At 35.4% G+C, this 14,070-nt stretch overlaps 1 protein-coding gene across 1 annotated transcript; it reads left to right on the top strand.

The window, feature by feature from the left end:
* The first annotated feature begins 8,866 nt into the window (after positions 1-8,866).
* ASPGB1 (N-terminal nucleophile aminohydrolases (Ntn hydrolases) superfamily protein) lies at positions 8,867-11,060 on the top strand. The gene is made up of 4 exons (XM_021964522.2): positions 8,867-9,169; positions 9,539-9,772; positions 10,118-10,204; positions 10,315-11,060. Exons 1-4 carry the CDS (start codon positions 9,008-9,010, stop codon positions 10,810-10,812), a joined length of 981 nt encoding a protein of 326 aa, XP_021820214.1. The 5' UTR covers positions 8,867-9,007; the 3' UTR covers positions 10,813-11,060.
* Positions 11,061-14,070: the final 3,010 nt, after the last annotated feature.

Raw genomic sequence — 14,070 nt, 5'->3', positions numbered from 1 at the left:
GAATGTTTACCCCTACCTCTTACTCAATACGTGATGTTCACGTGTCGGGCTTAAATGATTGACTCCGATGTAAACTTGGAAGTGGGTTCCACATGTGGCCCACTATGTGGTGGTCCCACGTGAGAGAGCATGTTGAAGAATATAAGTCTCATATCGAAAACTTGACTAAATAAAGTACAATATGTAATGAATGGTTCTACTATTAATATTACCGAGACCTTTTGTGATAAAACCTCACACTTACTGGACTTTGTAGATGGTTAAGTTAGGAACAATATCGGTGTTGTTAATAGTGGGCCGCTAGCTCATCTCTTTGAAATTTAACAAATGGTACTCCACAAGCACTCAAACAATCCCAAGTTACGTTGTTTTTGCAATGCGGATAGTGGGTCACAACATTGCACAATGCTTCATCTTAAAATATTAAACAACTCGATAATATTTCCATATATCATCTTAATCCGGTCTATAGGTCGCCCATTCCGCAAAGTCTAGTACCAATGATAAGGAGAAAGTGCGAAAAGTTCTAAAACCATCTCAAAATATGCTAAATATCTAATACAAAATATTGGGTGCTAGTAAATTTAAGCATTTAGTGTGCATGAAATTAGATATGGTGAGGAATATGTTGGGCTTGTTCTCTTCTGCCTCCCACTTGTCCATACCTGTCTGTGTGTTGAATTGCCTCAACGAAGAGTCGAAGAGTCAAGAATATTTGTCGACTCATCAGGCGACAAAGGCACACACACCACACAGAAGAGTGCTCAAGAAATAAGGCCAAACTTGTATTGTTTGGTTATAGCTGTTCTGGAAGGTCCATGTTCGTCTCAGTCTAGTAGCTCAGTGCCCACTGAGAGAGAGAGAGAGAGAGAGAGAGAGAGTTGGCCATTTTTCTGTTGCTAGCTGCTTGTTCCATCTCTTTCAAAATCTGAATTTTATGAGGTCCTCCAACTACTCAAAGATCGTAAAGACCCAAATTGGTGACATTGATTAGCATGGAAATTTGGCCTCTTGTCAATCAGATCGAATTGGTCATTTTCGCTCGTCGAACCCACACGCCCACTAGCATTATAATATTGTTTTGTTAGAGCTTATTTATTTTGCATATTTGATTATTTTGATAGCACCTGTCCTTTATGTCCTATCTTAATATGTGATATCGGTGGTTGCAACTTGCACCGTTGCACGCACCAAATTCTATTGGTTCGTCCGTTGATATTTAGGGTTTTGCTGTTTGATAAGTTGCCTTTTACTTTTATACAGGGAGGGAACAAACCCAAATGCTCTTCGCGCACTACTACTATACTAGTGGTGATAATAATAAGATAATAAACCCTATTTTAGGAACGCCAATCAACCGTATATATAGATAGAGCTTCCATTCAATTGAGTTACTTGAATCCGATATCATTTTACCATTCAATTGAGTTATTGAAATTTTAGTACTTTCTTGAAGCACAGTGTTCATTAATTTTGAAGAACACAATTGGATGTCGAAACGGTTTCCAATTTATCTAATTTTTTGTAAGAATGATCTATAAATAAAGACCTAAAAAATAAAAGATTTGGATAATTGGGAAAATAAAATAAAATTATAGGACATCCCTCAATAAAATGGGACTATATATATATATATATATCTGGTGGGTGGTTGATAGATTGATCGAAGAAGACTTCAAGGGTCATTTGTCTATAATTTTGACATGGTACTTAACCTTTTGTTTTCTTCTTTCTCTCTGTTTCCTATGAGGTGCAAGTTTAGTGGTTTGTCTATAATTTTGACATGGTACTTAACCTTTTGTTTTCTTCTTTCTCTCTGTTTCCTATGAGGTGCAAGTTAAGTGGTCTTTTTTTACATCCACCACTTATATGATCTCGCTTCTCGCCATCTTAAATCCATCTTTAATTGGTTGTTATTATAAATATTGGCTGCGCACAATCGCCATGGCTGTGGGAGCCAAAATGCACTAGGGTTTGTGGATGACTCTCTCTATGCATAACATGTGTTGACTAAGTAACATCTTAGTTTCCTAAGTCAATGTAGCTAATTTCATGTTTACTTTGTATATCTAGTAGGTGTATCATATGTCGTATATTCCTAATGCAATTGTAATATCCTCACTAAAGATTATTAGTCTGTGATGCCAACAGGTCTAGTTCAGTGGAAAAGGGCTTTGACTTGCATATCAGAGGTCTCAAGTTCGAATCTCGATGACATCTTTGTTGTATGTGTGTGACAGAAACCCCCTCCCCTTGTAGTTTAGACTATTGTTTATATAAAAATAAAAAAATAAAAAAGAGATTAGTCTTTGATTTGTTTTGTCATTTTTACCTAAAAAGCTTATAGTATAGATTCTTTTAGTGTTTCTTTCATGGCTAAGATCGTTTATTATTGTGTACCTCCGAATTTACTCTGGGAAAAAAAATGTAGACAAAAGGTTAAATGATTGACAAAGATCTATGGATCCATTTCATTATGAGCTTTTGATTTTCCTATCATGGTGTGGTTAAAATAGTATTGTCTCTAACAACACTGAGTTTAAAAGGAAAAAGAAACTTTACTTGCGCCCCCACAATAGCCGAAAGGGCCAACTGTAGAGGATTAGGGGCCAAAAAACACAGGGGACAAAACCCATTTGTAGTTAAATTATCTTAATTAAGTAAATAATTTAACTGGGGGGCAGCGGAGGCAGAGAAGCCACTTTGTTGTTGGGGGAGGAGAAGGGGGGTCCTTTTGTCTTTTTAAGAATGAGTAGCGGAAAGTTGGGAGATACTGCATGAGAATAGGACAGAACATGTGATGCGAATCTTTTGGAGCGCACAACAAAGCACAGTGGGGTCCATTAGGGAGCCTTTGCCAATTCAGCAGTGGACCCCAGAAAGCGATTGCAGGAGGAGGGAGGGAGGGAGAGAGAGGTATCATATTTGAAGATTCCGTGGCTCTACACTCTAAACTGCAGTCGTAGGAGCCACCCACCAACCCACTAGCCATGTACGACGTGGCGTTTTCCAATTTACAATGCATCTCTCATCAAACCCATCAAAAGTATTTTTGCATTTTATTATATTATGTTTGCCTAGTTGCAGTGCATCTCCATTGTCAAAAGTGTTTCTGTTTGGAAATGCGTTCTGCATACTCCTCCATTACCATTAACAAAGTTACAACCAGCTAGCTGCCAGCCTTAGCTACTTGATGTTGATAGTTTCAATCTTTATTGTTATATTGTTTAATATTGCATCATGTGTCAATGCGTAAATCTTTCCTCCAAATTGTCTGGTGTGTTATAACTTATATGTGCTTCCACCATTTTTGCGTCAATGATTAAGACACTGCCCTTCTCTTCGAAAAACCTCTCCATGTGCATGCATATTTGAAAATAGGTGATAATAACGTGCATTAATATGCTTTGCATATCATTATATATTTGAATGATACGCATGATAAGTCTATTCTTTTTTTTGTATGTGGTGTGTAGTGTGTGTATAGATATAGAGGTGTCAAACGGGCACTTTGCCTTTTGAGATCACGAGGGTTTTAAACCCAATATCCAAATATGAGTGTCATTCTCAAACAATGACCTTAGTGAGGTGAGTTAGCAAGAAATGACGCATACACAGTCATGCTTGAATATAGTGGAAAATTCATAAGCACCAAATAGAACATGTGGATCCCAATTGCACCATAATTAATCTAGTGATAAGTAAGTTGAAACTTTAGATGACATATGACCCGAAGTTGTTAAGAGGCAGATCATTGATTAGCACTAGTTAATTAAGTAAAAAGAAAGCTCTTTTTGGACAGTAAGAAGCAGGTACAAGTTATCCCAAAAATGGATGTTTACGTGCCCAGACAGGATGCATGCAGCAATTTCTAACTACGGACAAAAGGAAATTACCACCTATATACCAAAGTTAGGCCAAGATGAAATATAAACCACAGATATAGCATAGGTACAAGACGGATAACGTGGCCACACCACACCCTCACATTTAAAAACCAAAAACTACATCTACACCTTAGGACACAGGTCGGCAGAAAGAAAAATGAAAAGTTGGTAATTAAAATACTTGGTTTGTTTTGTTTGTACACACCCAGCATTGTCTTACATATCATTAACCAATCATAAATTTCATGTTAAGTTTGATGGCAGGTATGTAATGCGTAATTAGGTTTGGAAACACTTATAAACAAAATAGTTTGGGTCTGTCAAATTAATATTTACCAAAGATTCTACATTTCAAGATTTTTTGTAACCTTTTATACTTAGATTTTTTTGGGGTCTGGTATTAGCTTAATTTGGGAAAATTAATTATAAAAATAAATGTTATAAAAGGGCTAAAATACCCTTAAAAATAGATGGAAAATTGGATGGTGTTAAGTCAAATGACAAATCATGGATTTAGAAAATTTTAGGTAACGTTTCTCTTAAAATTTTCTTTAAAATGACAAATTGAAACTAATGTATAAGTTCATGTGACATTTCAACAATTATCACAATTTGTTGATGTTCCACCAAAGAGTAAAAGACAAACGACGTATAAAAAGTGGAATTAGTGGGGTGGGTGCAATGTACATGAACACTAAAATGTGTTGCTGACGTGACCTGTCTCGTCCCCAACTTCGGGAGTGCATCTATCTTCGTCAATTAGTATTTGTTTAATCTTATGGTCAGGAATTTGTTGAAAATAAAATTCTATACAAATAAAACTTGAGATCCTAATCATAGATTAAATCAAAGTTGCATGCATACCACTTTGCGAAATAACAAATGTGTAGAACCAAGGTGGCTGGTGTGAGTGGTTCAGCACTCTCATTCCTTAAGAGAGGTCAGGAGTTCGATCCCTGCTCTCGTATGGAGTTACCACTTTGGCCAGCACTTTACCCTTTACGGGCCGACCCGGTGTGAGCGGGGATTAGTCTGGGTTGTGGTTAAGGCTTAAAGGTGCCACTCATAATTGGGGCCCATCTAGGACTACCTTGTGGTTCAAACCAAAAAAAAAAAACAAATGTGTAGAGTTTCAATTTGATTTAGTCTTTACGCTAATTAGCTGAAATGTTTGAATGAGCCTTATGCATATCTGAAGAGCTACATCCTCACTTTGTCACCAGCCTAAGCAAGATTACCCAATCATCACCATTCTTATCATTTCATTATCACATGATAATTAAATTGATAATGGTCATGTGGGGATAATATATATAATATATAATATATGTTTAGACCAAATACAAAAATACGGCATCGGAGGGACCACCACCTTTGAAATTAATTTTGGTCCGCCGCCAGGCCCGCCCCACCTACCTTGCTATAAAGAAATATGTAGAAAGAAGGAAAGTCACGGGAAATTAGAAGTTCATAGGTCACTTGAAATTAGAAATTTTACACGTCACTTAAATTTAAACAACAAGAGAATAACAACTGCACCATGCATATTTAGGTTTCGCCTATTAATATCATGACATTTATATATTCAATTAAAGTTAGGCATGAAAATATCTCAAGATACCAAAGGCTGTAGAAAATTAAAGATTCTGTTTTGATACAAGTGATAATTTACTTTAAATTAATCTAAACTACATGAACAAAGATTTGAACTCGAGTGCTGAGTAAGAAGCGTATCCACTCTAACCAACTGGAATAAGCACATGCCTGCATTTAAGATTCTGTTTCGAAACTACAAACGTATAAATAAAATTGAAATTATTTGAACAATTGAAAACCCTCTTATGTAAAAAGGCATTAGAATAACTCTTCTTCGATAAAGAAAGGGCAAATGGGGAAGCCTAAACAAATATCACAAGAAGGAGAAAGCAACAAAATGGTTAGTCGACCGAGGCTTTATTTTTGTCCTCAAATTATTAGCCCACGTTCAATGTAAGAATTTGGGAAGAGCTCTTTGTATTTATTTGCACGAGTGTCGGGGCTCAAATATTTTTTTCCCTATAATACAATAACTCCACCTGCAGGTGTTGCGTTGTTTATCGTTGTTTATGACTAGACCTAATTACCCGATTAAGCTGCTGCTTAAGCCAGATTAGGGAAGTTGATGAGTTTGAAATTCGTCAACTCATCAAAGCATATCGGTTAATTAAACCCTAAATCAGGATTTCTTATTTTATGGAAAAAAATCTCATGATGAACCATTATTATTAGTAAATTATAGATACACACGATCACTTTTAACCATCTTCCGGTAAATTTAACATATTCTGAAAAATGTAAAAATTTACTCAATACTCGCTCAACTTTTACAACTCGGCCAACTAGAGACGAACCCAGCATTTTAAAATGGGGGAGACTAGATTTATCTTACTAGAGTGTTAGATTTTAGGTTCGATTAAACCTTTAAGAGAGACTTATAGAATTGATTCTAAATATATATATATAAATTTAATATGAGAACATATCATTTTTATTTTATTTATTTAAAAGGCCTTTTTTACACTAACAATGCCATCAACTTTTCATCATGTATGCTTAAACATTAACACTAACTATAAAAAAAGAAAAAAACTAAGATGGCCTATAGCCCAAGTTGTACATAGCATAGGTTCGCCCTTGCAGCCGACCCTACATTTGCATGTTCAATATTTCTGATTCTAGTGACAATTAGTATAGTAAGTATTCTTTTTTATAGTAAATTTATCTTTTTGTCTCAAAACTCATTGTTTTCTTGCCTACAACACATCACTTTTATTTTCTATACATAAAACCCTGATTTTTATAAGAAAAATCCGATAAATAGGATCCAACAAAGACAATTATCTAATTAAGCTACAAATGTAATTTATTATAGTTTTTAGATTCCAAAAATACCCCTCATTACAGTTTACCTTTCCTCGATAATTGTGTTGATTTATTAATAGACTTTATTTTTGAACTGATTTGATGTAATTTAATGTTTTTTTTTTTCAAAAATGGTGACATTTAATGTTTTTATTTGTTTATTTTACAATCAATTTAGTTTCTCTGTGTTCTTTTGCCTTGGGAAACCTTTTTTTGGTTGCTGCAATATATTCAATTTTCATTCCATAAATTGTTACCAATTCTCTTTAATTAGTGTAGTGATTTGGAGTATTTACTCCCTCAGGCAAAGTCCTAGGTTCAAGTCCTAGCATCTGTGTAGTGTGTGTGAGTTTAATATGCTATCGCTCCTCTCAATAGGAAATGTCCTTAAAATAAAATAAAATAAAAAATTCGCTTATAGATTAATGTTCCCATTCTTTTAAATTCAAAATTATTATGCATCTATTTTAAATTATATTTTAAAATATAAGAAAATCATTGTACTTAAAAATATAGGTAAATTAATATACATAGTCTTAGCGAAGAACATAAAGAATTATAGGTAAATAATTTACTTATATAATCTATGGAAATTAGGGACCTGGAAAATATAGGTGCATATAGATAAATAGTTTCCCTATATATTTTTACCTATATAATATAGGTGCATATAGGTAAATAGTTTACCTATATATTTTTGCCTATCTAATATAGGGTAAATGTACCAATCTTTTTTTTTAGTTTAAGAACTATGTACCTGTTTTTTCTACATAAATATGTCCTTAACAATTTACCTATCATGTATTAGATATGTCGGTTATTTTTTGGGAGATTCACTATTATACCAAATATAGGGTCCCAAATTATTAAAAAAAACCCTATATGAAATAGACTTTAGAAACACACTCAAAGTCCATTTACAACATAACAAAGAGACTTTTAACCTCAAAGTGAGTGCCCAAAAATAGGTTTCGAAATTCAAAGTAAATAAAATGCTAAAAATAAGGGATTTGACAATTAAGGTAAATGACATAGTTTGTAATTATTTTATAATACTAGAACCATTATTAACCTATATTCAAATTTGAGTTTTTCATAAAATTTAAAAGAATAGGTGAATTTATGTCTAGAATATAAGAGTTACAAGGTGGTCTCTTTTGTTTAAACAACTAGTATAGTAATGGTGTGTTTAATAATCAGGAATTGAATTCCACCTGTGGGGGATTCATGCGTTTGCTTCACATTAAGGAATTGAAAAGTAAGTTGGGCCCACACAAAATTAGGAATTGAATTCCTGATTTTAGAGGAATTCAATTCTTGGGTGGAAAGTGATATTCTAATTCTTGGAGAATTAACCTATTAAGAATTCATTTTTTTTACCCATTATATTCTCACACAATTTTCAAAATTCCAAATATGTCATCTACTTTAACCCAACAACGATGACATTTTAGTAGTTAGTATCACTCATACCCCAATTTCATATGGTTTAGTAAACAACTTCAATAGGAATTTAAAATCTAACTTCCCTCAATCCATATGGTTTGGTAAACAACTTTATTTTGAATCCAGAATATAATTCTTCTCAATCCAACTCCTCCTCAATTCAATTCATTTTTAATTCAATTCCTCTTAATTTAATTACGGATTAATAAACGTGCCATAAGTGAAAAGAGAAAATTGTAGAGAAACACCAAATTAAATTGAACTCGTGCATGTACGTAAAAATGTGGTCTTCTCTAGACTACGACACGAATTTCACGAAAAGACGCCATTTGAATGTGGGACAGATTAGAAAAGGCAGAGCTTAGAAAGAAAAGAAAAAATAAAGGGCAAAAATAAAAAAAAGACCTCCCGCAACATGTGGTGGGCCGAGGCACAGACACAAATGCGATGCAGGGAATCCCCATTTTTTTATTTTATCTCGGTTTTTGTAACAAAGAATCCTAATTTTCATTTTTGCAATTTTATTTTTTGTTCCAAACAGAAGATTCCCCACCTAATTTAATTAAATTTTAAGATCCGGGTCCAAAGGGCATTTGGAGTCCGCCAGCGCCTATATAAACCCCCATCAGCCCCCTTCATACTCGCAGCCACAACAGAAGAGAGAGAGCTAGAGCGAGAGAAACAGAGAGACAGCAACGCAAGTCCAGAAAGAGGACACAGAGAGAGAGAGAGAGAGACAGGCAGACAGAGAGAGAGAGAGAGAGAGAGAGAAAATGGGCGGGTGGGCAATCGCTGTGCACGGCGGCGCTGGTGTGGATCCCAATCTCCCGATGGAGCGTCAGGAACAGGCCAAACAACTCCTCACTCGCTGCCTCAATCTCGGCATCTCTGCTCTTCGTTCCGATCTCGCCGCCATTGATGTTGTTGAGCTTGTTGTACGTCCCTCTCTCTCCACATTTCAATTATCATCAAATCCCATACCTTTTTTTAGCCATTCCTTAATCCGTTTGATTTTTTTTTCAATCTCATTTCTTGTGTTTGCGTTGTGGGTTTTCTCTGTAACCAAACATGTCCCGAAAATTCTCCCGGACATAACGAATAAAACCTTGCATTTAAGTTTCCGAGTTTTTAGTTTTGTCTTAGTTTGCATGCTTACTTTGTCCACTCCTTATTTTACTCTGCTAGCTGGCGCTCAATCATGCATGCTGGACTTTTTTATATTATTATTTTTTATGCACCAGTGTACAGTGAACAGAGTATTGCAAAAATGGCATTTTACTGACTATTTTTGTTGTGTAAAATAGGTGAGGGAATTGGAAACCGATCCCTTTTTCAACTCCGGCCGTGGATCGGCCCTCACTGAGAAAGGGACGGTGGAGATGGAAGCCAGCATCATGGATGGGCCCAAGAGACGATGCGGGGCCGTATCGGGCTTGACCACCGTTAAGAACCCGATCTCGCTGGCACGCCTCGTCATGGAGAAATCCCCTCATTCCTACCTCGCCTTCTCCGGCGCCGAAGACTTCGCCCGTCAACAGGTTTGTATATTTACACTTTGGTCCCTATACTTATCAATACCAAATCGAAGAACCAAAGTCTTCTTTTGATTCTATAAAAAGAAAAAAAAGAAAGAAAAATACTCATGTCTTTTTCAGCAGGTGTAGGAATCTAGTGCGAAGATTCCACCTATTCTTTCCAGTGCCACACGTCTGTTTAAATAACTATTTTACTAGATCTCCTAACCCAACAATTTAATAATAATATTGGATGTAAAAAACAATTTAATAATAATATTACTATTTTTAATACATATTTTTCTGGACAAAGATCTTCCTTTCTTTTTTCTCTGTGGAATCTTTATGGGATTTGGTGTCATGTGCTAGGGAGTTGAGCTTGTGGAAAATGAATATTTCATCACCGAGGAAAATGTGGGCATGCTCAAGCTAGCAAAGGAAGCCAACACCATCTTGGTATCTATTTATCTTTTGATTAATCTTTCATTAAATTAATTTAATATTATGGTTGTATGGTCCATGACCATGAGTGACACTAAACCACTCTTAATTTTTGTCACGTGCAGTTTGATTACAGGGTTCCACTTGGAATGGAGAGTTGCAGCTCAGGTGTGGAGAGCCCGTTGCACATGAACGGGCTCCCCATTAGCGTGTACGCTCCTGAAACAGTCGGTTGCGTGGTGGTGGACAACCAGGGGCACTGCGCTGCGGCCACGTCCACTGGTGGGCTCATGAACAAAATGACGGGCCGCATTGGTGACTCACCCCTGATCGGTGCTGGCACGTATGCGGGTGACTTGTGCGGGGTCTCTTGCACGGGAGAGGGCGAGGCCATCATTCGCGGTACACTGGCGCGTGAGGTGGCAGCTGTGATGGAATACAAGGGCCTGGGCCTACAGGAGGCTGTGGACTTTGTGATCAAAGAGAGGCTTGATGATGGGAAGGCCGGGCTCATAGCGGTGTCCAACAAAGGGGAAGTAGCATGTGGGTTTAATTGTACTGGGATGTTTAGGGGCTGTGCAACTGAGGATGGGTTCATGGAGGTTGGGATTTGGGAGCAGTGAGGGACTTTGAAAGTGAAAAGCTTTCTGGGTTTGCTTTGGATACTGAAATAATTGTATCTAGGCTTCTCTTTCTGGATTTGCTTTGTTGTTGGTGGTGGTGGCGTTCTGGATACTGCATTGCTTGTATCTGGACAGGAGGCTCTCTACAATCAGGAAAGGCATGCCACATTAGGTGTAAGTTGTAGTTTTAAGTGGGCCATGCACTTTACTGATAATCTTGAAATAAAAGCCCAGAGCATTTTCGTAAACTTTGATTTATTAGTTCCTTTATTAGCAATTTATTACCATCTTATAGGGTGGATATCTCATCCGAGTTATCCGTGTACCGATTGTACCGTATCGATAGTTTAGTCTGGTTTGGTTAAATAATTATTTTTTAATTATAATTATTCTATTCCAATCCGATCCGTACTGAAATGTTTAGTTTGGTGAACGGGTAACAATATCCCTAACTCGACGGAAACTCGTACCGATTCGATATTTATACTTATTTTATTATTTAAATACAAAACAAGAAACCAAAGGTAAACACAATCAACATTTTGTATCACTCATGTACCACTCATGTACCACTGCTTTATCACCCGGGTACTGTAGCACTTTTAGGTCAGAGAGGAATTGATGAATTTCCTACATTTTCTAGTTTCGACCTTTGTCTCATTTTTGATATGTAACTTTCTAACCGTTAATCCAAATTTTATATTCTTTATATGGTTGGATTCAGCAGGAAAAACTAAAGAACCTAGCACATACCAAATGTCAAAATAAGTTTCATAAATGTACATAATTCAGTAAAAAGAACACTCAAATATTCAAACAACAAACACAAATGGTTCCCAATACAGGCCTATCATCTTATATGTAATTTTATAAATGGTCAACTACAGGAAACACCAAACTATAGGGTATGTGTAAATTTGAATACACGAACTATTGAGCATTTATAAACGGCTAAGATGTAGCAATGGTCCTAAACTAAGACCCGACTTTACTTTTCATTCATCACTTCTAAAAATTATTATGGTTGTCCTTCTATTAGATATCGTGTTGCATTATTGGTTTTTTCGTAAATTTTGTTTAATTTTTCTATCAAAATGAAGGGCAAGTTGAGAAATTCATATCAAATATTAGAAATAATTTTTTTCCATCACCCCCACACCACGACTTGTTTGCTGAAACCCTAGTATTAGCATAACACCATAAATCACCAAAAGACTCGTCACCATTTATCGAGGGGTGGTGTTGGCGTGCGGTTGAAAAGGTGGTGGTTAGGTAAAAGTCTTATTTGCCCCTAAAATATGTATATCATTGGTTAGAAAAAGTGGTGGTTAGATAAAATATGTATATCATATGTATATAGCTACTATTGGAGATTAATGATAAAAAGTAAAGTCGGGTCTTAGTTTAGAGACTATTGCTACAATTTAGTCTTTATAAACACATACACGTGCCTATGATTTTAAAACACCTTGCATCATTTTCACCGCTAATTCCATGGAGGCACTATTGAATGAAATGAAAAGGACTATTTGTTGAGATAATAGATTTGAATTCTTTGGGGCAATCTATGAGAAACAAGATTTGGTGATGGAAAGAAATGTGCATTATTTTTGGTAGGGTATACAGAAAATTCTTGTTCTCACAAGTTGCCAAATGAATTTATCATCAACGCACAGAAGAAATATTGAAAAGTTGTAGGGCTTTGTATTTGTCAAATTGTTAATGGTGATTTATCTTTTTCCTATTGTTTGATACCACAGCCTGATAAAGCCAGAGGATCGGAGGACCTGAAAGCGAGTTGACCTACTAAATTAAATGTTTTCCCTTTTATTCTCATGACAAATGAAAAAGGAAAAAGGAAACAGCAGAAAAGGATATGAGCATGTGAAGATACTCCATCCACGCGTGAGTTCTAGACAACTTAGGATTCATTTTGACAGCGTTGGTAGGCCATAACTTGGCTGGATCTTTCTTGGCCTTTTATACGAAGCTATTACTATCCACCTCACAACTTCTTCATACCCTCTGACGCCCGTACTTATTTCACCAGAGCTAAATCGAGTCCGATGATTCTTATTTATGATCATCTCTTGAAAATCACATTTGGAAGCAGATTTTTTCAATGTATAAGTGAATCTTGTCGATTTCTTTTGAAATCAATACACTTTAATGATTAACAATTTTCCACTTTTAGCTAATTTCTCTAGCAACACAAAAAGATTCAGTATTCGTGTTAAGTATTAACAAGCCGTGTTGATAACGAGTGTGTGACGTATTAAGAAAATAGATCATGTTCGTGTTAACCCACGAAACACATTAGTAGCTTGTTAAGAAATTAAGTTATAATATTTTATTTTATTTTGAAGTTCTTGACTATGTAATTTCAATATTTTTCTTATATATGTTTGAATAATGAACTTATTTGTAAAATGCATTCTACTTATGTTGTTATTGAAAACACAATTATTTATACTAATTAGAATCAGAGCCGGTCATGGGTTTCCTAAGGCCAGGGCAAATTTTCTCAAGTGTGCCCTTTTATACAAATTAAACACTATTATTTTTAAAAAATATATGAATTAATTAATTTTATTAAAATTAAAAGAATTTACAAAAGATAAGGAAGAACACTTTGGAGCCTCATTAAAACTTTATTTGGGGAAAACCCAATGGGACAAAAACCCCAAACAAAAGAAAAAGAGTACCCCTCATTGTAAACATTGCATTCAAAAACAAAAATCACACATTTGAGTCTACATGCTTCCTCCCCCCAATCTCCGTAAGCATTTTCTTGATTTGATCAATCTTCTTTTCATCCTCCACAATTAATCAAAGTAAACAATCATCACATGTACCTACAAAATAAGAATAGCAAATAATAAAGAAACTTCCAATTATAAAGAACAAGAATCTCATCCAAGTTTTCTGTTGAATCAAATAATAAAGAAGAAAAGTTAATAAAGATATGTATTACAAATTACAATTTAAAAAATTTATACATCTATATCTATTTATAAAAAAAATTACCTTCAAAGAAAGGCACTGTTCTAGCTTGTGGATGATTTGTTTTCCAACTCTGTGTTGGAGGAGACGAGAATCACAACAACAAAAAATTGCTTGTGTTATGAACTTCTGAGAAGGTCTGATACGTTAGCAAGGGTTTTTTGGGTTTTTTTTATGGGGGGCTAAGAAGGTCTGTTGATTTCCCCATGTTTTGTTTATTTTGTTTTATATTATATAATTAATAATTGACTTTGC

This window comes from Prunus avium, chromosome 1 (assembly GCF_965620075.1).
Source record: "Prunus avium chromosome 1, drPruAviu1.hap1.1, whole genome shotgun sequence".
In the NCBI taxonomy this organism is placed as follows: domain Eukaryota; kingdom Viridiplantae; phylum Streptophyta; class Magnoliopsida; order Rosales; family Rosaceae; genus Prunus; species Prunus avium.
This window is presented reverse-complemented; position numbering and strand designations above follow the sequence as displayed.

Bases quoted from the DNA above. Each gene is read 5' to 3' on its own strand.
- ASPGB1 (XM_021964522.2), top strand. From the start codon at position 9,008: ATGGGCGGGTGGGCAATCGCTGTGCACGGCGGCGCTGGTGTGGATCCC. The intron at 9,773-10,117 runs GTTTGTATATTT...GTCATGTGCTAG, and splicing joins AAGACTTCGCCCGTCAACAG to GGAGTTGAGCTTGTGGAAAA. The intron at 10,205-10,314 runs GTATCTATTTAT...TGTCACGTGCAG, and splicing joins AGGAAGCCAACACCATCTTG to TTTGATTACAGGGTTCCACT.